A 26,071-nucleotide genomic window follows, 5' to 3' on the forward strand; every position below is an offset into this window, starting at 1 on the left:
GTATGAATACTTTTTCAAGGCACTGTAGACAGTGCTTACTTTAGATACTCTGATGAAAGAGACTTCATTCTAATAGAGAAGCATATTAACTTAACTTCCTTGTACTGGGAGAGAAGCGGATATTCAGTAAAGGTGGACCCTGGACTTGCCAGAAAAATCTTGAAATAGAAAGCGCAAGTCCTTGCTTTGCTGTGCAGTAAATTATTTACCTTCTGCCACCATAATAAGTATTTTCTCTGTAGAAAACAATGTCTGCTGGACTTCCAGTCCCCTTGATGCCCAGTACCACCACATCAGTGACCAGGCTGAGAAGACACATCTTGTGGCTCTCTAGCTGCATGTCATGTTGTCATAATGTCAGTCACAGGGAGTTTCTAGGAGTAGTTCAGTATACTGCATGGACATTTCCATAGACATATCAAAGAGCTAGATACCAACTCTAATAGCACCCAAATATTAACCTAATGCCTGGTGCACACCTATGCATGTTGCAATCTGCTATGGGAAAGAAAGTCCCTGACCCTATCCAAAAACGTGGTGGCTGAACACACACAGGTGTGAACATGTCCCATAGGAAACCATGTTACATGCACTGTACTGAGTTTCAGCAAAAAGCGCTAAAAAATGCATAGGTGTGAACCAGGCCTTAAAGACATCGATGACATCAAATTGATCAAATTGAACTACTGTACGGGAATTAAAGCTTCAGGGCTGCACCTAGTGTCACTGAAATATGAAGAATCTAAACAATCTTTCTTATCACCTAAGATGGCACTGAGTCTGAAATAGTTGGGCATATACAGATCATGTGACAAAAATTGAAACCGAGGTCCAAAATTTTTTTTTTAGTTTTAAGTAAACTATTGTGTTTTGTTGATGTTTTTCACTTAATTGGGACAAACAGGGGGTCAGTAGGAAAGGCTTAAAGTGCTACTAAACCCACAACAGTAAAATCAGTCTGTATATGCAGTAAAGCATGCTTGTTATACTCACTGTGGAACCCAAGAGGTTAATCCTCTGCATTGTGTAAAAATGCTGTTTGATCCTGACGGCTCTGATCCTCTCCTTCTTTCAGTGCTCCCCTCTTATCTCCTGATAAGACATTTTGTTTGGAGACAAAGCACATGCTTAATTTGGTGTGTATTGCTAGAGAAGGTTTTTTTTTTCTTGGGAGAGTGAATCAGCACATGGCCAATCAGCACTGCCCAGACAGAGGTCAAGGGTTCTGCATCCTCCTAGAGAAAACTCCTCCTACAAGCTTTAACCAGTGCTCGGCTGGATGCTGATAGTAGACACAAGACTGCTCTAACCACTGATGAGAAAAGGTATTTAGCAGTTTATATTTACTAAAATAATTGCATTTCCATGTTCTGTGTACTGTGGGAGACCGAATATAGTGATTGCAGGGTCCTGGGTTTAGTAACACTTTAAGCAACAAAAAAAGCTTCACAGAACTTCTATGGGGTGATTAACAAAGCTGGTCGGTTGTGTGACGGTGCGTGGCGTCAGACCCCAGCCCTTCTCACCAACTCGTGACCGAAGGACCAGCCGATCTCAGACCACGCTGTCACTTGCATAACAATGCCACTCTCAGCTGTGCCCTGCACAAAGATTTTCCAGCTCGCGGGGCCACAATCTATGTGCCAGCAGCCTGAGAGCGATTGTTACTGGGTCAGGTTAATTACGCAATTAACCCTTCACACTGCCACCACCACCTTTTTACAGAGAAGGAGGAACTCACAAATCTTAGTAGTAACACTATGATATTAGTATAAGCGTCTGTAACACACTGTCATCGCAGACAGATGTATTCAGAGGATTCATACATATAGTAGCAATCTTCAGAGACAGGGATTCTTTTAGTTTGCATTAAAAGCTTTAAAGACAGTTTCAACGCTTTTCAGAACATAGGATTTATTACTAAAAAGGTCAAAATGGTGCAATTAAAATATTTACAGAAAAAAGATGTAACAAATATAAAGAGAGTAATAAAACAACAGAGAAATAAAAGAAAGAAGTTTCAGAAGACAGGATACTTGCAAAAGTCGTTTGAGCAGAGTCCAAACATCCGAACAAAAAGGTTGCCTTTCTCCCAAAGATGGTTCCTGATGTCAAAAGGGAGAGATCTTACTTTTCTCCAGGTTGTCAGTCTTTTTCTATAATCTCAAAGGGGTGTCTCCTGAGAGCAAATATCCAATCGCCTCATTTGGGGATGGGTGTTAGGCGGTGACTAAGGTTATGACCAAATCCCTTACAAGTTCATAGTACGGTCAATAACCTTCAATAGGTACAGGTAGCATCCTAGCAACTGGCAGATTAATATTTAGAATCATATTCCAAACGCGCAGATACCAAACTGTAGCATATCCTGCCACTCCAGATATAAGATATTGCTTTCTACCCTCTTGTAGGCACTACATAGGGATGTAAGGTGTCATGTGACTCATATTAAAATTACCTATCCGAATATATACTTCATATCAATGTGCCCAGTTCCTGCTGAAGTTTATGAATTTGTATGAAAAATGACTCGTGGGATGTACGTTTTATGGTACCCTCTGCTGTAATGCTTACAGGTCATGACCGACTGAGTTATGGTTTTACGAACGAGCAGAGGATTTGTGGTTGTCAAGCAGACATTCTGGAACCAGGCTAATTAGGGATTTACAACCATGAAGCTTATTCAGCTGTGCCTATGCACGTTTGACCCCCCTTCACTACAGACTCACATCCCATTCAGAAGGGAGGGGTGGGGAGGAATTATGAGAGTCATGAGACAAAATGGTAGACCTAACAAAATGGTTGCCAGCATCCCTGTCCCTATGCGCACAATTTCCACAGGTTGTGGTGCATTTAATACACACAAGTTATTGGGCACTATGTTGTGTGTTGTATTAAGGCTGTTCATTCATTTGAGTAGGTTGCCAACAAACCGTATTGGGCCAGAAATCTGACCGGCTCCATTTTTTGTAATGCTGTACACTGTAACTCATGCTACTGTCCTTTGTGGTGCACTGAAAAAAAGCTGTATTGCTTTAGTGTGTTGGGGTGCCTTTGAAAAAAAACATAACCCTGCAAAACAGTAATTCATGTAATGTGCAGAGCAGTAATGTGAATGTCAGCACAAAAAGGGGTCTTTTCCTTTTATCACCGCGTTAAACATAAAATCTTTTGTTGTTGTCTCTGTCCTCGTTGTAGAAATGTATTATCGTTTTAGTAGAAGTGAGTAGAAAAAAGCTGGAATACAGATCTAACGCTTCCATAAAAGCTATCTGGGGGACTGGATTATAGGAAAGGGTCCTCTTAGTTTTTGGAACCAGTGAAACCAGTGATTTCCAATACAAGAGGCTCACTTAAGTATCTACACACCAACTCACCTTTCATTCATTCCCCTGCTGCTCTGTTCAGGTTTGTGACTCTCTCTCCTTCCTTCCTCAATACAGCACCATGTGTCTCTCTTGTCACTATTTGGTGAATGGCATTAGAGCCAATGGAAGGTGAGTATAAGGAAGGGGTGGGGGTTAGTATTTGAAAAAAAAACAAAGCATTTTTTGCAGCCAGGGTATAATTGTAAAATATACAATGTACACTGTGTACTGAAAAGGGGTACATGTTCCTGTTGCAACTCTAGAACAGGACGTTAGGGGAAATATCCCGCATAGGACAGAGGTGAAAAAAAGAACCTTAGGGGTTTAACCATTTCCAATTCCAAGGGTCTCTAAGTAGTACAAAGGGTACATTGTATATTTTACCAATATATATTGGCTGAAAAAAAATTGTTTTTTAATTAATAAATAACATTTAAATGAATGATATCAGAAGCCCCCCTTTCAGAGCAAAGTCCCCCCTTCACATCAGAAGCTCCCCTTTACATTATAATGTATTTACACTTCAGAGCCCCCTTTCACATAATATCCCCCTTTTCACATCAGAATTCCACCTTCACATCTGACTCCCCCCCCCTTTGTACATAGGAGCCCCCCCTTCACATCACAGCACTCTTTTCACATCAGAGTTCCCCCTTGCACATAAGAGCCCTCCTTTACATTAGAACCCCCCCTTCATATTAGTGCTCCTCTCCTACTTTACAATCTTTACCACAGCAGAAGCATAACACAGAGCAAGAACCAGAGGTCCTTTTCTGAATGCTGTGGTGGTCCTGGATGCCGCCGCACTGGATCAATGTTATGCATTTGGCTGGTGCAGTCAGCCTGCCCACCAGCACCATAGCAGTGAATAACAATGTGTGTCCTGGATGCTCAGCATCATTGGCTGTTGTGGTGCTGGCGTCCAGACAAATCTTGTAGCGTGCCTGGTGTGTTCTGTGGAATGTAGTTTGGAGACCCCTGCCCTATACTATCCAAAAGAATAGACTCCCTCAAGAGTTGGTTCTGTCCAGCTCAGTAAATTGCTTTAAAAAAGGCCTGGATTCTTTCTTGGATACACAGAATATAACTGGATACTAACATTTTTTATTATTATACAGGATTGATATAGCGCCAACAGTTTGCTCAGCACTTTACAAAATAAAGTGAGACAATACAGCAAAAATACAGTTCAAGAGGGCTAGGAGGGCCCTGCTCCTTGGAGCTTACAATCTGTGAGGATTTATATAGGTAAAGTTAATCCAGGGAATATCCGATTGCCTATCGGGGGATCAGGAAGGAATTTTTTCCCCTTCAGGAGCAAATAGGATCATATACTATGTAACTATGTAAAAGGGAAAAAAAGTGTTGGCTTTACATATAATTCAAACGATTGTGTGTTCATGTGATTACATATTAGTGACATATATCAAAATTATAACAATTCAAGCCAACACCAAACACATTATTTCATCATACTGTATATACTCGAGTATAAGCCGAGTTTATCAGCACATTTTTTGTGCTGAAAAACGCCCCCCCCCAGCTTATACTCGAGTCAACGTCTGCAGGGGGGGCGTGAGGCTCCGTCAAGGGGGGCACGTACAGGGGTGGGCAGAGGGCTGCTGTCTCTTACCTGGCTCCCACGATGATCCATCCAGGAAGCGCTGCTCCTTCCGTCACTCCGGCCACTCCCTCACTCCTGCCGCTTGGCTCCACCTCCTCACCGGTGATTGGCCGCCAGAACTGTAGCTCAGGAAAGGTACACAGGCGGCCAATCACGGGCGAGGAGGCGGAGCCGAGCGGACCCCCGAAAATCGAGTGAGGGAAAAGCCGGTAAGTGTGCAGTGCAGAGGTGCTGCTGCAACCACATATGCTGGCTGCAGCAGCACCATACTGCAACAGGGGTCAGCAAGTGTCATTGGTGTCAGTGGGAGGAATAGTGCCGCATCATTGGTGTCACTGATACTAATGATGGGGCATTATTCCTCCCACTGACACCAACGATGGGGCACTATTCCTCCCACTGACACCAATGATGGGGCACTATTCCTCCCACTGATACTAATGATGGGGCTGTATTCCTCCCACTGACACCAACGATGGGGCACTATTCCTCCCAGTGATACCAATGATGGGGCACTATTGCTCCCACTGACACCAATGATGGGGCACTATTCCTCCCACTGATACCAACGATGGGGCACTATTCCTCCCAGTGATACCAATGATGGGGCACTATTCCTCCCACTGACACCAATGATGGGGCACTATTGCTCCCACTGACACCAATGATGGGGCACTATTCCTCCCACTGATACCAATGATGGGGCACTATTACTCCCACTGACACCAATGATGGGGCACTATTCCTCCCACTGACACCAATGATGGGGCACTATTCCTCCCACTGATACTAATGATGGGGCTTATACTCGAGTCAATAGTTTTTCCCAGTTTTTTGTGGTAAAATTAGGTACCTCGGCTTATATTCGGGTCGGCTTATGCTCGAGTATATACGGTATTCAGAATTGTAACAGAAAAACACCTGTGTAGAAGTCAAAATCTATTTTTGTCACAAAAACCTATAATTTTGTTTTTACTCTCTTAATACACAAAGGTATTAAGAGGAACTTTGTTGTTGAACCTAATTGCCAGGTAAACTAATCTTGACAAAGATGCCCCCAGTCAGAGTATTATTATTATTATTATTATACAGTATTTATAAAGCGCCAATAGTTCGCTCAGCGCTGTACATTACAAAGGGGGACAGAACATGTGACAGAACAATACCAATACAATGCAAAACATGAGGGGATTGAGGGCCCTGCTCTTTAGCTGAGTAGAAGACCCTGTGGCTATTTACTGTGTACATGTAAACATAGTTTATGTTGCTTTATCTGTTATGATATGACATGTCTCACATACAAGCAATTTACATGCGAACTGTCATCAGCTACTCAACAGCTGAAACAAGTGGAATCCTGGTAATTACAGTAGACAAGACAGCCACTTCCTGCAGTTTATGTAGATTAGCTTTGCAGGGCTGAATAGGTAAAGTAGGCATTGTGCATCAAATGTGAACAGTGACCTGTGCAGAGAGAATATGTCATCTCTGATCTCTCTTATTCTAAATGATAACTACTTGACTGTCATAGGATGTCTACAGTACTATCTACATCATGTCTACTATCTGACGTTACTCTGTTAAAACCATTGAATCAACATGCCAACCAGACAATTGGCCTTTTCAAAAGAAGGTCAGCAATAGAAGGCAGTGGTGCTGCCCTAGGCAAGAGTAAAATTTGGAACGCCTCACCCCATCGAAGTTGTAGCCAGTGATGGCATAGTGATGGATGGGGGGATGGATGACATCCGCCACTGGAACAGCTCACAGGATGACATCTGCCACAGGCACAGCTCACAGAATGACATCTACCACTGGCACAGCTCACAGAATGACATGCACTACTGTCACAGCTCACAGAATGACATCCGCCACCAGCACAGCTCACAGAATGACATCCGCCACTGGCACAGCTCACAGAATGACATCCGCCACCGGCACAGCTCACAGAATGACATCCGCCACCGGCACAGCTCACAGAATGACATCCGCCACCGGCACAGCTCACAGAATGACATCCACCACCGGCACAGCTCACAGAATGACATCCGCCACAACTCACAGAATGACATTCGGCACAGCTCACAGAATGACACCGTCACCGGCACAGCTCACAGAATGACATCCGCCACTGGCACAGCTCACAGAATGACATCCGGCACAACTCACAATGACATTCGGCACAGCTCACAGAATGACACCGCCACCGACACAGCTCACAGAATGACATCCGCCACTGGCACAGCTCACAGAATGACATCCGGCACAACTCACAATGACATTCGGCACAGCTCACAGAATGACACCGCCACCGACACAGCTCACAGAATGACATCCGCCACTGGCACAGCTCACAGAATGACATCCGGCACAACTCACAATGACATTCGGCACAGCGCACAGAATGACACCGACACAGCTCACAGAATGACATCCGCCACTGGCACAGCTCACAGAATGACATCTGGCACAGCTCACAGAATGACATCCGGCACAACTCACAATGACATTCGGCACAGCGCACAGAATGACACCGCCACCGACACAGCTCACAGAATGACATCCGCCACTGGCACAGCTCACAGAATGACATCCGCCACAACTCACAGAATGACATTCGGCACAGCTCACAGAATGACACCGGCACAACTCACAATGACATTCGGCACAGCTCACAGAATGACACCGCCACCGACACAGCTCACAGAATGACATCCGCCACTGGCACAGCTCACAGAATGACATCCGGCACAACTCACAATGATATTCGGCACAGCTCACAGAATGACACCGCCACCGACACAGCTCACAGCATGACATCCGCCACTGGCACAGCTCACAGAATGACATCCGGCACAACTCACAATGACATTCGGCACAGCTCACAGAATGACACCGCCACCGACACAGCTCACAGAATGACATCCGCCACTGGCACAGCTCACAGAATGACATCCGGCACAACTCACAATGACATTCGGCACAGCTCACAGAATGACACCGACACAGCTCACAGAATGACATCCGCCACTGGCACAGCTCACAGAATGACATCCGGCACAACTCACAATGACATTCGGCACAGCGCACAGAATGACACCGCCACCGACACAGCTCACAGAATGACATCCGCCACTGGCACAGCTCACAGAATGACATCTGGCACAGCTCACAGAATGACATCCGGCACAACTCACAATGACATTCGGCACAGCGCACAGAATGACACCGCCACCGACACAGCTCACAGAATGACATCCGCCACTGGCACAGCTCACAGAATGACATCCGGCACAACTCACAATGATATTCGGCACAGCTCACAGAATGACACCGCCACCGACACAGCTCACAGCATGACATCCGCCACTGGCACAGCTCACAGAATGACATCCGCCACAACTCACAGAATGACATTCGGCACAGCTCACAGAATGACACCGCCACCGGCACAGCTCACAGAACGACATCCTCCACAGACACAGCTCACAGAATGACATCTGGCACTACTCACAGAATGACATCTGGCACTTCTCACAGAATGACATCCGGCACAACTCACAATGACATTCGGCACAGCTCACAGAATGACACCGGCACAGCTCACAGAATGACATCCGCGACCGGCACAGCTCATAGAATGACATCCGGCACAACTCACAATGACATTCGGCACAGCTCACAGAATGACACTGGCACAGCTCACAGAATGACATCCACCACCGGCACAGCTCACAGAATGACATCCGCCACAGCTCACAGAATGACATTCGGCACAGCTCACAGAATGACACCGGCACAGCTCACAGAATGACATCCGCGACCGGCACAGCTCATGGAAAGACATCCGGCACAACTCACAATGACATTCGGCACAGCTCACAGAATGACACCGGCACAGTTCACAGAATGACATCCGCCACAGGCACAGCTCACAGAATGACATGCGGCACAACTCACAATGACATTTGGCACAGCTCACAGACAGCGCTATATAAGTACCTGAAATAGATAAATAATAAATATCCTCTGTAAGAGGTCATGTGATCCAGTGTCATATGACAGAGTGAAGGGAGCTCAAGGGGAAGGTTCACTGTGTCCTGCACTGGATATATATCTTCCCTTTTAAAAGTTGTGAGCGTGTTCTAATGCATATGTGAAAGCTTTGGCAGTAGTTGACAATTCCAAACCTTTCAAATTAAGAAAAGTTGGGTTAGTAAGCCCTGTCTCCTATAGGACTAAAGTCCACCATAGGCACTGACAACTCCTACTCTAACCAGGCCAAATCATTCCCAGGACCCCAAAACTGTTTTGCTAAATTTTGGACTGACTGCAGATATAACTTATGTGCTCCTCCTTAGCAGCAAAGTATCCCTGGGAATTTTTTAGATGGTTCTAACATGGCTCATTAGAACCATCTAAAGAAGATCTTCAGTCTTCGTTAACTGTTGCTTGGGGAGCCTTTGGTGGTAGGACTGGCGTACTTGTAACAGACCTCTGACAGAAGATGTTTGGGCTCACAGTCTGCTCCATGTACTCTTGATCTTGTTCTCAGCATGCAGCACAAGACTTCAAAGTATATACAGAAATGTCCCTTGGATGTTGAAAAGAAATTGATTATAAGATGTGCTGATTTGGAATTTAATAGGTAGACCATGCACTAACTGTGAATGTTAAAAAGGAATTTCCTAATGAATCATTCATCAGTCCTGAAAGACAAGGTTGTTCAGCTTTCGTATTGCTGGTGTTCATCAAGCTTAAATTGAACATGTCTGGATGGCTCACTCTGCACCCTAGATTGGAAGATAATTTATATTGCAATAGCGATGTTGTAGCATTTAATTCTGCTTCATTTTCTGCTGCGAAATGGGATGAAATGCATAAGAACAAAACAGTGATTAATTCTTCTGCCCTTACTGTGGCATCTAAAATCTATTTTAATTGCAGCACGTGCTTATTATACTGTCAGGTTGTGAGTATGATCCACGCTGTGCGCAGGGCTGAATGCTGTACACTGCTGACATACATCATATCGCAGTCCGCAGGATGACAGCTCAAGGGGAAATCTTTGATACTGCAGTGGACATCTTTATGGAGTTCTACTTCAAACATCTTTTCCCTCACATCCTAAACAGAACCACCAATTAGAACCAACGACATACTGATCACTTCTCTTTAGCTTCTAAATAGACAGGATCGTCCTCAGAATGAACCTATTTTATTTGCATTTACATGAAAGGCGGAATGGATGAAAAGTTATTTTTGGTGTTTGTGTTTTCAGCTGCTATGAATAAAGAGTTCCTGACATTTTATCTGACAACAAAAAATAAAGAGCGTTTGTATTTACTTGTATATGAAAGGATTTACTCAACGATCGCTTTTCCAAGTTTTCTCTGCAGCCAAATTGGTGATTGCAGTTCTATTCTATTTGAAGTGGTCTGTTGTAGTCTTGAGTGTGTCTTGGCTACGCAGAAGCATATGGCTTTTTCACAAAATGGGCACATTATAACGAGATGTGAAACACTTGACAGTCTTGCTGGTGGTGGTGGTGGTGTGGGGGGGGGGGGTCTTTCTCTGATAACCCCATTATGGTAATTGTGGATGTGAGAAGGAGAATGGAAATTTTCCAACTTCTCGTACCTAGAGCTTTGTACGTTCTCTGTTACTGGAGTCACCGATGAATGCTGAGTCTCTCACTACAATTTTAATTGTTTTTTTTGTAATTGTTGCCTTACGTGTTTTTCCATTATAGTTACAACTGTTTTAACTTGCTACACGGTTATGCAGAAAAACTTCATGAAAAAAAAAATCATGAAGCTTTAAGAGGCCCTGTCACTTTGGCCACTGAGTGCAAGTTACAGAGTCTCTTTAAAACTCTCCTCCCAACCCAGCTTCCTTGTGCTGCTCCAGTGCTGTATAAGTTCCTTGCCAAATGCTGTCAGAGCTTATCAGTTGATGATGTTAACCCCCTCCCCCCCCCCATCATTTGACAGTGGTGGTTGACCAGCCAGTTCTCTGTACTACATCATGCACTGTACTAAAACATGCTCCCTTACACCTAGAAGGTCCAGGTATCTCGTGGCAGCTCCAGTGAAGCAATGAATCTGCAGTGCCATGTAGATAAGTGACCATTCCTTTGAACAACTTCTAAGAAGGCCAGATACCACCAAGTTAGTCTCTATTTACTATTCAACCCTTACTACTACCTCAAGGACCAAATATGGGCACGTCCAGCTTAAGTGGTCTTCTCCATTGCTCCAAAACATTGACCAAGACTGGTCAGAATTTGAAGACACATACAAAGGCTGACTGCTTTTCTCAAGGGATAGAGTGATACAACTAAAATTGTTTCAGCACGGCCACTATACACCTGCTAGATGCATAAAATGGGAACATTCTCCTCTGCAGTATGTTTTAGGGGGTTTGGGGAATCTGCTGATTTGTTCCATTGTTTCTGGACCTGCCACTATGTCTGGGACTTCTGACTAAAAGCCAATGACTTTATCTCCTCAGCCCTGATACCCGCCAATCCCCAACCTAAAACTGCGTATTAGGCTTTATTGGAGTCCTACAAATCTTTAAATAAGATAAAGTGTGAGTACAAATACTTTTATGCTAGGAAGCCCATTTTCCTAACATGGAAGGAATCTTACCCCCCCCCCACACTGACGCTTGGAAAAATATGATCAATAATGTTCTACCACTACATAAACTTACTTATGAACTAAAAAAGCCACATATCTTTATAAAATATGAAGCACATGGGTTACATCTACCCATACACTTGTTACGGATCCAGGTCTCTTTCTTAACCCTACATATGATATTGTTTTTTTTTTATATTTTGCTATTGTGACTTCTTTGTATTTGTCTTAAAATTCCTATAGTCACCCTGGTACACTGAAATGTGATAGGCCGTTAAGATTGTTGTATATGTTACTGTACATGCTTTACTGACCTAAATTAATAACACATATCTTAAAAGAATAAGATAAGTGGGTTATGTTGTCCCTTGGACAAATCGACAGAGTGTCTTTAATACAAATCATTGAATTTAATTTATTACCGTAAATAAAGGAAGAATCAAATTAGTTGATATAAGTGACACATTAACATTCAAGAGCTTCCCATGGGTCTTTGCAAAGATTAATCATTAATAAAATATAGGCAATAGGCTTTATGGAAGGAAACTGTCTTCGTCTGGATGACCCTTAATACATGTGAAAGAGTACGAAGGTAGACATTTTGCTATTCACACTCCTTTTTAAGTTGTCATACATAATGTTCAGGATTTGTTTTAATATGTTGGTTTAATAGAGTTGTGTGAAAATACCTTAAAAGTAATCTTTTCATAGTTTTACCATCTTTAATTTCCTAGTTCGTCAGTGTGGATTTGTTCCTGCCAGTTAGCACCTAGTAGCCAGTATTATTTACTGAAAACTGACTACAAATAACATGTAGAGGGCAGAATATAAAACTATGTTAGTATATGTTGATTATCTAGTTTGGAGCCTTAAGAACTAAATCTTTATACTGCTATTCCCCACCCCCAACCCTACTAGCACTGTAAGACAAATAGACAATGGCTATAAGAAGTGTTTCATCCAGTAAGAGTATATAGTATATTAGCTGCCTGCTGCAATTTGGCATACATGGGTTGTTAAGATTTGAAACTGTCTACTAATAAAACATTTAGGCAGGCTGCTCTTGACCATAAAACTTGACCACAGCTCAAAGCTTATATATATATATATATATATATATATATATATATATATATATATAGATATAGGAATTTTTGATTGAATAATTGCTCATCTTCTATTTATGTATCTTCTCTGTTACTGGAGTGAGTGCCTCACTCAGACAGCCAATGTTCCTTTCATTTCATTTTATTACCAGTTGTGTAAATGTATTATTTTGCCCTTACTTACAGCTGATATATGGAGCGACCATACATTTCAAACAGATCCTGATCTACCACCAGGCTGGAAGAAAATCAATGATATTGCTGGAATTTACTACTGGCACATTCCAACTGGAGCAACCCAGTGGGAGCGTCCCGTATCTGCACCAACAGATCTTCCTGGCTCACGGAAAGGATCTCTTAGCTCTGTCACATCATCTCCCACTCCAGAGAATGAGGTAAATCACTTCTTTATTGTAAGCACCATTTGTTAATGTATGCTTAAGCTATAGCTGTTGGCCATTACGCATGTAAAAGGATAGAAACCTGTACCTTGCTTCTTGTTATCTCCTAGTCATCTTTTAATGGTATATAAAATTGAAAGTATTTTTTGATGGTGTGCCAGTATCCCGTAGTATTACATTTTAATCTTTTTTTATGAATGCTTGAACGGACCATTTTGGACTCATTCTGGGTATATGCCCTTTACTATAATACTAGATTCTCCATGGAGGTATTGCTGTCTTATAATTACATATAATAGATAAGCATGCTTATTCAGCATGGCAGCAAGAAGAACAATGGTTGGCAAAGTTCAGTAACCAGTACCAATTATTAAGAAATTACATTGTAATGAAAAGTTGATTGGTTGCACTTTATACAACATTACTGCTCTTTGCAAGGCTTACAGTCTTGTGGCCTATTCACAGCAATGAGTAGTTGTAATGTACTGTATGCTTGTTTTGTGGTATCTGCTTTTCATTTAAGCTACCAAAGCTCTGTAATGTAATTAAACCAAACTTGCAACATTTTTGTTATGCAATGCATCATAATGCACAGATTGCTCACATCCACAAGTGTTCTGTATTGCATCCTATTAGATGCATTGGGATGCCTTTCAAAATAAAATGGCACATCAACATTGTACTATAATTCATGCGTTTCTGTAAATTATCTATTGTAAAGCGCTGAGCAAACTGTTGGCGCTATATTAATCCTGTATAATAATAATAATTGTTGTAACGCATAGTGAAAGCACACTTTTTCTGCTTTTAGACACAATGGCCTGGCGTGAACAGGCCCTAAAAGGGTTTACCCTAGACATGAAAAAATAGACTAAAGGCTAACTTATTTAGTCAACCCTCTTAAAGCAATTACTAATACAATGTTTTAAAACATGCGTATAGTGGTTTGAGTGGTTGAGCACAAATTTATTCTTATTTACATACTGAAAAGCCCAATGCTTTGGGATATCATACTGAGGTTGCTTTCATTTTAAAAGCTGCAGGCCATCAAAGACCATAAATAAAAAAAAATCAGACTGTCTGTGATTACTAAGTTATGTATGATGCATAAGTCTTCCTCAACAACTGTGCCAATATCGAAGGTACTAATTATTTCCTTTTTAACACATTAAGGTTAAGTTAATTAAACAATACATCAACAAATTGCTAATATGTTTCTAAAATGTGACTTTGGGAAACCAAAGAAGCAAATAGAAACATGCAAACCCTCTTTTCCCGCTTTAGTTCAGCCCGTAAAATTTATTGGATCCAACAGAGAATCATTGTTTCTAATGGACACTCTACAATGTCACATTTCCACAGCAGGTTTCTCTGCAAGTGAATCTGTAGTTACAGATTTCTTCCTCAAGAAAACAAAGGGCTCTTAGGCATGCAGGGAATTGATTTAAAATTTCCTCAAAAGTAAACCATGCCACTCCTATGACCATCCTATTTCCCAGTACCTGTACTTGGAGGTTGTTAAAAGCTCTTTATTGCTCAGTCACAGCTTTTTTGCAATCCCGCGATAGCAGCTGTGAAAAATCAAACTTTTGAAGGTAAACTTGTTTTTGAGCAATTTCTCTTTACATTTACATCATCCCTCTGTTTCTATGGCCTGGATCTATTACCCGCTTTAGCCAATAGAAAAAATAAATAGTTCCAGCCAGAGTGGAAAGAAGAACTAAATGAAGCTGAAGTAAAAGTAAATAGAGTGATTTTCTTGTTTTTTACAGATGTTGTCTAGGGATTGTTAAGATGGAAAAGGCCTAACACTATTCTTAAAAATGTTCCCTCCCTCCTCTTCCTACCCTATCCTGCATACCCTAAATACAGACTCTATTTTATAATCCTGTCTGGTCATGTGATCCTGCAGCCCCAGCTCTGGTCTATGATCCCAGAGCTGTATGATCATGTGACTAGACCTAATTAAAAATAGTTACATATGCAGATCTTTTTTTACAGGGTATGCAGGATAGGGAGGGGTGAATGTTTTAAGAATAGATAGCATTTGGCTTTTTTTCCACTTGAAAGCAACATGAAACAAGAAGGTAATAGACAATACAAAACTTACAACAGCCTCGTAGTGCAGCTACTGTTAGATGGAATGGCATGGGTCACTTAAAAATGCCAGTTAGTAATTGATTGATTTGGCAGATAACCTAGCAGACAAATAAATCATATGAGATATGGAAACTGTATTGAATCTTCAGTGTCCTTTTTAAACTGCTGGTGGCACTGGTTTCCTGCATAGATTTTCTCTCTTTTATTTTTTGCAAGCGTTGCTCTGTGGCTCTTTCTGGCCTTGTTGACCACCATCTGCACCTGTTAGAGGAAAAGAATTATATCCCCTCTTATTCAGTTATGTGTACGTACCAGGGGCGGACTGAAAACTCATGGGGCCCCTGGGCAATAGGGGATCATGGAGCCCCTGTGTCCTTGCCCACACTCAAAAAAGCCTATAAAAAAGGTACCAGGGGCATTTCATGGGGCCCCCTACTGACCCCGGGCCCTCGGGCAGTGCCCAAGTGCTCGAATGGTCAGTCCGCCCCTGGTACGTACTTGAGGCACCTAACTTTTGCCTGTTCACTGTCCATTTTTAATTTTCTGGCCCCCTGCTCTTTTTACCCTGCACCCTGATCCCCTGTTATCTGGCTGGCAGTAGTCCCATAGTATATCCTGAATTCCAGTCCTGAGTGTGTGTGTATTACATGCCTTGTTCTGCCAAATATAAATCTTGTCCACTTCTCTTTCCAGTCCAATACACATTCATTTGCTCATAGTCAATTACCTTGTTTTTAGATTGCTCTGTGTTTTTATATACATTTTAATTGCATTGGTTTGTTTTTCACTGCTCATGATATCTGTGCTAAAAATGTGTTATTTTAACCTTAATAAACTATTTTTTTATATCATGTACAGCTACTTAAAGCAGAACTATTTTTTCTTTTTTACTAAGGGCAAACACTGGAATTGCAAGATAAAAAAATGAGCATGCATGCATAGTTTCAAAACCATGGGGGCTCGCTGTCAGACACTGCAGTGTTATTCCACACCACGGCCCAGTCATATAGAATAAAATAGAATCTGCAGTGTCCCCTGGAGTTTTCTCTGCTTAACATTACAGAAAGAACCCTGAGTGTACAAATGCTGTAGCTGCTGACTTTTAAGAAGCAGAACGTTGCCAGCCCATGGAGGCCATTGCTGTCCTCCCTGCAGCCAATTCTTCTCATCACTGTGGATCCCCGGGGCTGCCGGATTGGAGAATCGGCAGTGACTTCTTCATGTCTCACAACCGGCGCCCCATTGTGCATGCATGAGGAATGGAGGTACAGTGAGACTGGTCATGCAACCTCCTGGGATGTTTGACACTCCCTTGGAGGCTGTGGGGGAGGGGGTGCTGTTCTATATGGACATCACTTACACCTAGGCAAGGATTGGGAGAGTGGAAGCAGGTATCTCTGAAAAAGCTACTTGTACCCCCCCCCAAAAAAAAAAATCTGTAAATTAGTTAAGAGGCTGGCAGGAGGAGGAGGGTGAACAGTACTTTAATTTTTGGATGAAGGTTCACTCTAAAAGGAGAAACTAGTCAGTTGACTTTGACAGGTCATATGACTAGGCTCTCTCCTTCCTGTTTTTTTTTTCCACTGATAAATATGCTTTCTTTAAGTAGTGATTATAGATTGATCAATTCTGATGTACTGATGGCCTATCTCACTTCTTGAGGCCCTAAAATGCTAGGAAAGTACAAACACCCCCTAAATGACTCCTTTTTGAAAAGTAAACAGTCCAAGGTATTCAGTAAGAGGCATGGCAAGATTTTTGAAGTTGTAATTTTTTGTCACAATTTTTTTGAAAATGAAGAATTTTTACATACTAACACCAGTGCAGACAGGAGGTAAAGGAATCTTTCCAAGAGCAAAACAGAAGAAAATATGTTTGTGTTTTTTTTTATGTTGCATAGAGGAATGCTAGAACCCCTGTTGCGGATTTTGCTTTACTTCCTGTCTGGTAAAACATTGTCCCCAGAACAGAAATAGATGAAAAGTGCTGGGCAGCAGTAATACCTGGCAAGTCCTTCCATTCTGTATCCAAAACTAAACAAAAAAATGGCTATAGATTATGAAATTAAAGTGGTTCTAAAGGCATAATTTAGTTTTTTTAAAAGCCTTCTAAAGCCTAAACATTTTTTATCGTAATGCATTCCTTGCACTAATGTAAAAAATAATGTTTAGGTTAATGTATTGCACCCTCACCCCCCAATACATACCTGATCCCTCGTTCAATCCAGTGCTGTGCCCATCTGCAGCGGCTCTCTCTTCTTTTTCCCACTCTTACAGGTTTTGCTGAGAGCAACAGGAGCCATTGGTTCCCACTGCTGTCAGTCAAATCTTGTGGCAAAGGTGTGGGGGGCAGGGCTGAGCCAAGCGGCTTCCTATGATGGCACACTAAGAAGAAGAGAAACCAGGAGTGCTGGTGGGGGGCCTGAGAAGAGGAGGTTTTGGGTTGTCCTGTGCAGTTCCATTGTACAGGACAGGTAAGTATAAACCTGTTTGTTATTAAAAAAAATAAAATGAAAGAGTTCACTATCACATTAATGCATTCAATGCATTAAGAAAAAAAAACTTCCAGTATCAGCTCCCCCAGTCCACCCCACCTAAATACATATCTGGTGCCTCTTTCAATCCAACATTGTGCCCTAGAGCAGCCTTGCTGCTCTCTCTGTCTTCACAGCAGAGAGGCAACAACGGAAGCCATTGGCTCCAGGTGCTGTCAATCAAATTCTGTGAGGAGGAGGCGGGGCCAAGCTGCATTGTGTATGTCTAGACGCACAAGCAACAGCTCAGGAGTAAGCCCGCACATCTACTGCCATAGCAAGTGCTTGCTATGGGGGCAGACAAAGAAGAGGAGCCAAAAAGAGAAGTTTTTCTTTGATATTAGCTTTGGGCAATACCATTGCACAGAATAGGTGAGCAAAACATGTTTGTTATTTTAATTTTATTAATAAAATGTATACATTTCTTAATTAACTTTATTTTTAAAAAAATGCCTTTAATAACACTTTAAGTAAAACAAGTAACAAGTTCTAATAAAGCTGGGGGAGAAAAAGAGGATTAGGTTAAATATATAATCATCTTATTACGCACATGTAGTTCCTACAGAGAACTGAATGAGCTGAACAAGAGAAATCAGTCACTACCATCACTATGTAAATAGCAAGGATGAAGGAATCTACATTGCCGGCTGCTGTATTCAGGAAACTTCAGCACCCGAACATCAATTGCATCTGGTTGGACAACAATTTTCACCTGTCTCTTTCAAGCTCACGCAATCACTAATTACTATGGTCCAGATCAGCTCCTCAGGAGGATGCCACAATTGCCAAACAAATGTTCCAGCCAGCCGTCGATGCAGTTGGAGGCTTTGAGTTATGGTTCTGATACATCAGTAGACATGCAAAGAAAATTGCAGCCCTGAGAGTAAAGAGAAGTTTGCAGAGCATGAAATGCCTGTTATTACTGTGTGGATGCTGTTTTGTTAGAAGAATGCAAACCAAATGTTTCAATGTAAAAATGTCATAATAACTGCCCAATAAGAAGCCACTTATCTTAACCTCCCTGGCGGTATTCCTGAGTGTAGCTCAGGGTAAAGTTTCAGTACCAAAAGCGGTAACCCCGAGCTACACTCGGGCTTACCATGCGGTGATGCTAAGGGATCCCTGCAGCGCTTACCTTGTCCTTCGCTCCCGCGATGTGTCCCCTGCCTCGTCCCCGGCCATCTCCTCCGGCCGATGCCGGCATCCGGCTTCCGTGTTTCGGTCCCTGCGAGCGTCAGGGTGTACGGGGGCCAGAACGGAGGGAAATTTAAACATTTTTTGAAACTGTCATTTTCTTAGAAATGGATTTGACATAGTAAAACATTACTGTATCAAACCATTTCACATACATTTTGTGCCCTGCCTGCATTTTTACTGTTCTTTCTGCCTGGAAACTGAGAAACGTCCATGGTGTTCAAAAAGCATCCCTTTTGGTCAAAAGCGGTTTTAGACCAGCTAGAGAACAGCGATAGTAAATCAGAATCACTTGCAGAATTGAGTGATAATAATTTATGGAGAAATTTGTCATCAGACACTGAAAATGATTTTGCGACTTTGCTCAGCAATGTGCGAACTTGGCGCTATAGTTCAGTGTTTTTGGTTTGATTATATTATTAAATTAAATGTATTATTATTATATTATTATTTTTATGATTATTTATTAAATTATAATTTATGATTTTGTGTTTCAAGTTTTATCCTACCCATGATGTTTACTAGACTCTTGTTCGGACAGATTTTAGTGAGTTATTCCTAAAAATTACAGGCCTACAATAAAAAAAAATACATATTTCCATGCAAAAAAATGTACCGCTTTCAGCACAGAAATATGGACATAATCAGACCGCTAGGGAGGTTAAAAGAGAAGTTCAGGATTCATTAAAAAAAAAATGATACTCACCTAGGTGGATGCAGCATTGGTCTGATGCTGTATCTGTCCCCCGCCGGCTCTAAGACTGAGAACTAAGCAAAGAAAAACCGCTGATCGCTCAGTTTTCAGGCTTCAGATAGTAGGTGACTTTCAGTCTCCAACTCTCTGCTCTGCCCCTCCAGTGCTCACCAGAGCACTGGGCTGCGGAGGGGTGGGAGAGCCTGGCTCGGGCTCTCAATGGCTAGTTGAGAGGCTGAGCCAGCTGCCGGTATAGGCATCCTCCAGACTGGACTGGCTCTGTGACATCAGTCGATAGTGCTGCTTCCTTGTGATTAATTATACCAGAAACAGCCATGGCAAAGAGCGATTTTGCTGTTGCTCCAAATGTTGACATATGGAAGGCAAGTATTTGATTAGGGGCCTTTCAACATGAACTTCCTGTGAATGAATTATTTAATCACTTCCCTCAGATAGCAACACTACCTTTTATTACACACAGATAAGATGTGATGGAACAGAAGCTGCAAGTGGTATAATATAAAATATGGATAAAGAAACAAGTGACACAGATTTGCAAGTATGCACCCATGCACTATTTTTATCTCACAATTTTATTGTGTTCACAGATACTTGAGTTCCACTTTAACAAAGATTTCCATCTCCCAGGGTTTTCCTACTTAAAAAAACATAGTAAATCCACTATCTAAAACTATTTGCACTCAGAGAACCTTGTGGATTTCCTGTACTCTTGTTATGGTTGTTTGATGGAAAGTAATTCTGCTTTCATTTCACACTTTTATGGCCTGATGGCATTTGACGGGGACCCTACAGGGATGCTTGATATCTTCAGTGTACAAACAAGTTTCATAAAATATTTAGTTGGACTGTCTCTAGATAAGACTTTTTATGTGTGTCTATCTTCTTTTTCATCCCACTACAAGCTTTTCCTTCTGACAGTCAAAGTTGTCTGCAAAGAGCTAGGAAAGTGACTGGACATGAAATAAACATTATACCCTCCTAAGTGTGAATATTTCAAGGCAGCCACCGATACATTATTCGCGTATGAAATAGACATGCAAATTTTGGAGTCATAAATATTTGATTTTCTGTGAGGCATCAGATTGAATATTTAAAATGAATGTGGGTTGAAGTTATCCGCTGTCATGCATGAGCTAAATTGAAAAGGGGGAATGGTGGTGAATAAATATTTAAATAAGGTGAAAACATTTCCCGGAGATTAACAGGCTACATCACAGTTTTAGAGTGATCAGCGCTGAGGAGGAACCTCCAGTGCTTGGTGGGATGACTGCATTGTACACTGATTAATACTGTAAAGGACCTACTGTCCTCATTGATCTCTCTTTGGAGAGATATCACAGTCTTTGTGTAAAATTCCAACATCTAGATCTGATCCTTTTATACCTGCTGATTTCCTGTGGAAGTTACTGGCAGTACTGGGCACTAGGTATACCTTCTCTGATTTGTGCCCTGGCAGAGTGGTATATACCTGAAAAAAAACTAAAATAGTGCCTGTGTCCAAATACAAATTATTAATATTATTATACAGGATTTATATAGCGCCAACAGTTTGCTCAGTGCTTTACAATATAACGGGAGACAATACAGCAACAATACAGTTCAATACAAGAGGGTTAGGAGGGCCCTGCTGCTTGGAGCTTACAAAGGGACCTAAATGTGTGTGTATGTGTATATATATATATATAGTGATATTTCCTATGTGTCCAGAATTTTGGGACATCCTGTACAGTACTAATAAGGGGTCATAAACTATTCCATAAAGAGGAGCTAAGTATCATGGAACCCAATGCATATAACCAATCCTGGCATGAAAGGCATAGTTTGGTGATGATATTACTCTGCCAGGGCACAAATAAGAGAAGGTATACCTTCTTGCCAAGTACTGCCAGTAACTTCCACAGGAAATCAGCAGGTATACAAGGATCAGATCTAGATGTTGGAATTTTACACAAAGGCTGTGATATCTCTCCAAAGAGAGAACAATATATATATATATATATATATATATATATATATATATAACTCACCAGACCGTAACCCCTTTGACTTCTTTCTTTGGGGTATGCTAAAGGAGAAGGTGTACTCACTGAAAATCACAGATATGAATTACTTGAAAGAAATGCATCATGAACAAATGTGCTCAAATTGATGGCAATGTGCAGTTACTGCTTCGGGTTCATGTGAATCTTGCAAAGTGCATGGAGCGTTGCATCACAAATGGTGGAAAACAGATTGAACAAGTTATTGATTAATATTCCAATAAAATAAAATGTTGTTGAAATATGCATTGAAATTAATAGAAAATATGCATTTTGCCAATGTGTCCAGACTTTAGGGCCACCCTGTACATCAAGTTGCCAAGTTGTAGGGCCAGTGTTGCCAAGCTTTGTTCACATCAGAACTTCTTTTCTTCCAGATTCAAGTCTATGAAATTGCAAAACAAGCATAAGGGTCTGTGTTTAAAGGCTTTGCTTTTGTGTTAAAGTATAACGAAAGGCAAAACCTTTTTTTTTAGTTTTGGACAGAGTGCAGAGAGAATAAAACACTTGTCAGGTTTTATTGCTGTCTGTGCCCCCGTTAGGGAGATTCATCCTCTCTATTTTTCCTGTTGAAAGTGAAAGTAAAAGAAAATTCCAAATTTTGGGTTGTCCCCAGAAAAGTAATAGAGGAGAAATCTTCCAATGGGGACACTAGTTCTGGTGACCTGGAGGTCCCCAAGGAATTCCCGTAATTTGCAGGGATTTCATCTCAATCACAGGAAGTGAAGGGAAATCTCCACAATGGGACACAGGAACAAAAAAATGTGACAGGGGATATAACCCACCCTTGCTCTATCCAAAATGAAAATAAAGTTTTGACTATAGTTCTACTTTAAGGGTAAACATCAGTTTGACGTTAATTTGAGATGTTTCTGAGCTCATTCAGAATTCATTGACAGGTGAATTTGACCAGTTGTTGACCTCCTTCTGACCTGCTTTAAGTGGGCTTTGCATTCTCGTAGATTTGTATGGAAATGCAAACCTGCTTGGGGTAAGCAAAAGCTCATCAACAGAAGCCCAAAGCCTATCTACACAAGGCACTTGTGGTGAGCCAGAGTCCTCCTTGCATCATTTGTGGCTCCTATTACAATGCATATTACCCATAATATAAGAGGCTCCTCTAAAGTTCTATGACCAAAAGGACTAATAAAGTTTGTTGGGGGATTAAAAATCACTGTTCTAAATATGGTTGAATTCTACTGTTCTGTGGAAAATGGGTATCTTTCAAAACCAGAGTACTCCCAAAATTAAAAAAAAGACCTCTATTACACAATACAGTATAGTAACATGAAGAAAACCTTGACATTATTCTCCCAGTTTGGATGTGGTCGTACTCACATGGGTCTACTTTAACCTTGCAAGAACTCAGGAAAAAGGGCGTCATATCTGCACTGGCAAACTTTTACTGCTCACAAAAGTGTGCTGTACAGTTTACTAAACCTCCTTATAACATTTGTACGTTTTTCCGATCTGTAGTTGTCAGAAAAAATGTTTTTAGTAGTTGGTGCGTTGTGATGGGAGCTAGAGGGTTTTTGTTTTTTTTTCACAGCGCCTGTTTTTGGGATACACCAATGCATTGCATTTAAAGGAATTATGAACTATGACACAAACAGACATAATGGGGTTGATTTACTAAAACTGGAGAATGTAAAATCTGGTGCAGTTCTGCATAGAAACCAATCAGCTTCCAGGTTTTTTTGTCAAATCTTAATTGAACAAGCTGACGTTAGAAGCTGATTGGTTTCTATGCACAGCTGCACCAGATTTTAGTAAATCTCCCTTAATGTGTTTTCATGTAGCAGGCCAGAAAGCTGATTCATGTCTGAGTGAGGGCTGGGCTGGAAGTAAAAAGCATCAATGTCATTGAAGTGTATGTAAATCCTGCCAGAAGTCCAGTGAGTGCCTAACTGCTTGTGTTACTAGCTCATCCCGATTCTTTCTGTGAACTAGAGAACACCTCCCCATATGTTAAGAAAATGAGGAGCGGGTGAGGTGTTCTATAGACCAAATCAGGAATGAACTGCCTAGGGTAACAAAACTTTTTTCTCTGTAGCTACAGTACAGCGAGGGGGCATTTTCACTATTGGATAGGAAGTAAAGGATCACCAGGTTAAAATAAAGGAAATAAGGCCTGCAAAAATAAAATAAAACAAATGCAGCCACCACATTTAAGAACTGGTATGCAATATATTATATTTTTGTTATTGGATTTAGATGTTTGTGTGATTATATCATTGCTGCTGTGGGGCCCAAGTGCAGAAAGAATACAGATTACAGTGAATTGAATCTGTGAACAGTGAAAGCCCAACTCCTGGATGGTGGAACAAAATTGCAATGGGGCCCCCAGCACTGAGAGAGTTAAAGGGTTATACAGTTGCAAGAAAAAGTATGTGAACCTCTTGGGATTACGTGGAGTTTTGCATGAATTTGGCAAAAAATGTGCTCTGAACGTCATCTAAGTCACAACAATAGAAGAACACAGTCTGCTGAACATAATACTACACAAACATTAGATGTTGCCATGGTTTAATTGCACATAACATGTAAACATTCACAGTGCAGGGAGGAAAAAGTATGTGAACCTTTGGACTTAATAACTGGTTGACCCTCCTTTGGCAGCAATAACCTCAAACAAACGTTTCCTGTAGTTGCAGATCAGACCTGCACAACGATCTGGAGTAATTTTGGACCACTCCTCTTCAAAAAACTGTTTCAGTGTAGCAATATTCTTGGGATGTCTGGTGTGAATCGCTCTCTTAAGGTCATGCCACAGCATTTCAATCGGGTTGACGTCAGGAATCTGACTGGGCCACTCCAGAAGGCGTATTCTGTGCTGTTGCAGCCATTGTTTTGTTGAATTACTTGTATGCTTTGGGTCATTGTCCTGTTGCATCACCCATCCTCTGTGGAGCTTCAGTTGGCGGACAGATGGTCGTACGTTTTCCTGCAAAATGTCTTGATAAACTTTGGAATTCATTTTCCCATCAATGACAACAATCCATCCAGGCCCTGAGGCAGCAAAGCAGCCCAAACCATGATGCTCCCTCCGCCATGTTTTACAGTGGGGATGAGGTTTTGATGTTGGTGTGCTGTGCCTTTTTTTCTCCACACATAGTGTTGTGTGTTCTTCCCAAACAACTCAATCTTGGTTTCATCTGTCCACAGTATATTTTGCCAGTAGTGCTGTGGAACATCCAGGTGCTCTTTTGCAAACTTCAAACGTGCTGCTATATTCTTTTTGGACAGCAATGGCTTCCTCTGTGGTGTCCTCCCATGTACTCCATTCTTGTTTAATATTCTCCTTATTATAGATGTGTCAACAAAAATGTTAGCATGTGCCAGAGATTTCTGTAGGTCTTTAGCTGACACTCTGGGATTCTTCTTTACCTCATGCAGCATTCTGCGCTGTGCTCTTGCAGTCATTTTTACAGGACGACAACACCTAGGGAGAGTAGCAACAGTGCTAAACTTTCTCCGTTTGTAGACAGTCTGTCTTACTGTGGACACATGAACATCAAGGCTTTTGGAGATACTTTTGTAACCCTTTCCAGCTTCATGCAAGTCAACAATTCTTGATCGTAGGTCTTCTGAGAGCTCTTTTCTGCGAGGCATGGTTCACATCAGACAGTGCTTCTTGAAACCAGTAAACCCAAAACAGGTGTGTGTTTTTTAAGGGCAGGACAGCTGTCAGCAACACATCCAATATCATCACACTGATTGGAGTCAAGGTTGGCTCACTCCTGGCTCCAATTAGCTCTGGGAGAAGTCATTAAGCTAGGGCCTCACATACTTTTTCCTCCCTGCACTGTGAATGTTTACATGTTATGTGCAATTAAACCATGGCAACATCTAATGTTTGTGTAGTATTATGTTCAGCAGACTGTGTTCTTCTATTGTTGTGACTTAGATGACGTTCAGAGCACATTTTATGCCCAATTCATGCAAAACTCCACGTAATCCCAAGGGGTTCACATACTTTTTCTTGCAACTGTATTTAGAAGGCTGCATTACCCCTGCTCTAGCAGACTTTGGCACTTTCCTTGTCTTCCTCTCGTGGTGCGGTCTGTGGATAGTCGCTCGGTGTCAATTTGTACAATGCAGGGCTATTAACCGTGCATTGTACATAAAGAAGGCAAAAGTGCAACCGTGGCCTTTGGCTGCTGGGGACTGGGCACCCCTAGGTAAAAACAACCATGTAATCCTTAAACTGTGGGGGGGCTTCCATTATAGGGGTAGTTTTATTCTTTGTGTTTGGAATTGAGATTTAAATTGGCCGTACAAATATCATATTGACATTTCATATTGATACCTGTTAAACTGGCCACAATTTGAGCCATGTGAGGCTCT

At 41.6% G+C, this 26,071-nt stretch overlaps 1 protein-coding gene across 6 annotated transcripts in view; it reads left to right on the forward strand.

Annotated features, from left to right (window-relative positions):
- The window catches only part of APBB2 (amyloid beta precursor protein binding family B member 2), a 387,866-nt gene that overhangs the window by 210,406 nt on the left and 151,389 nt on the right, over positions 1–26,071 (forward strand). For all 6 annotated transcript variants that reach the window (XM_089654015.1, XM_089654012.1, XM_089654014.1 and 3 more), the window contains one exon: positions 12,929–13,137. In XM_089654015.1, coding sequence (XP_089510141.1) covers positions 12,929–13,137 — 209 coding nt within the window. The remainder of the gene's footprint in view (positions 1–12,928; positions 13,138–26,071) is intronic.

This window comes from Staurois parvus, unplaced genomic scaffold (assembly GCF_062004578.1).
Source record: "Staurois parvus isolate SC_StPar_1 unplaced genomic scaffold, SC_StPar_1.0 ptg000734l, whole genome shotgun sequence".
Lineage (NCBI taxonomy): Eukaryota > Metazoa > Chordata > Amphibia > Anura > Ranidae > Staurois > Staurois parvus.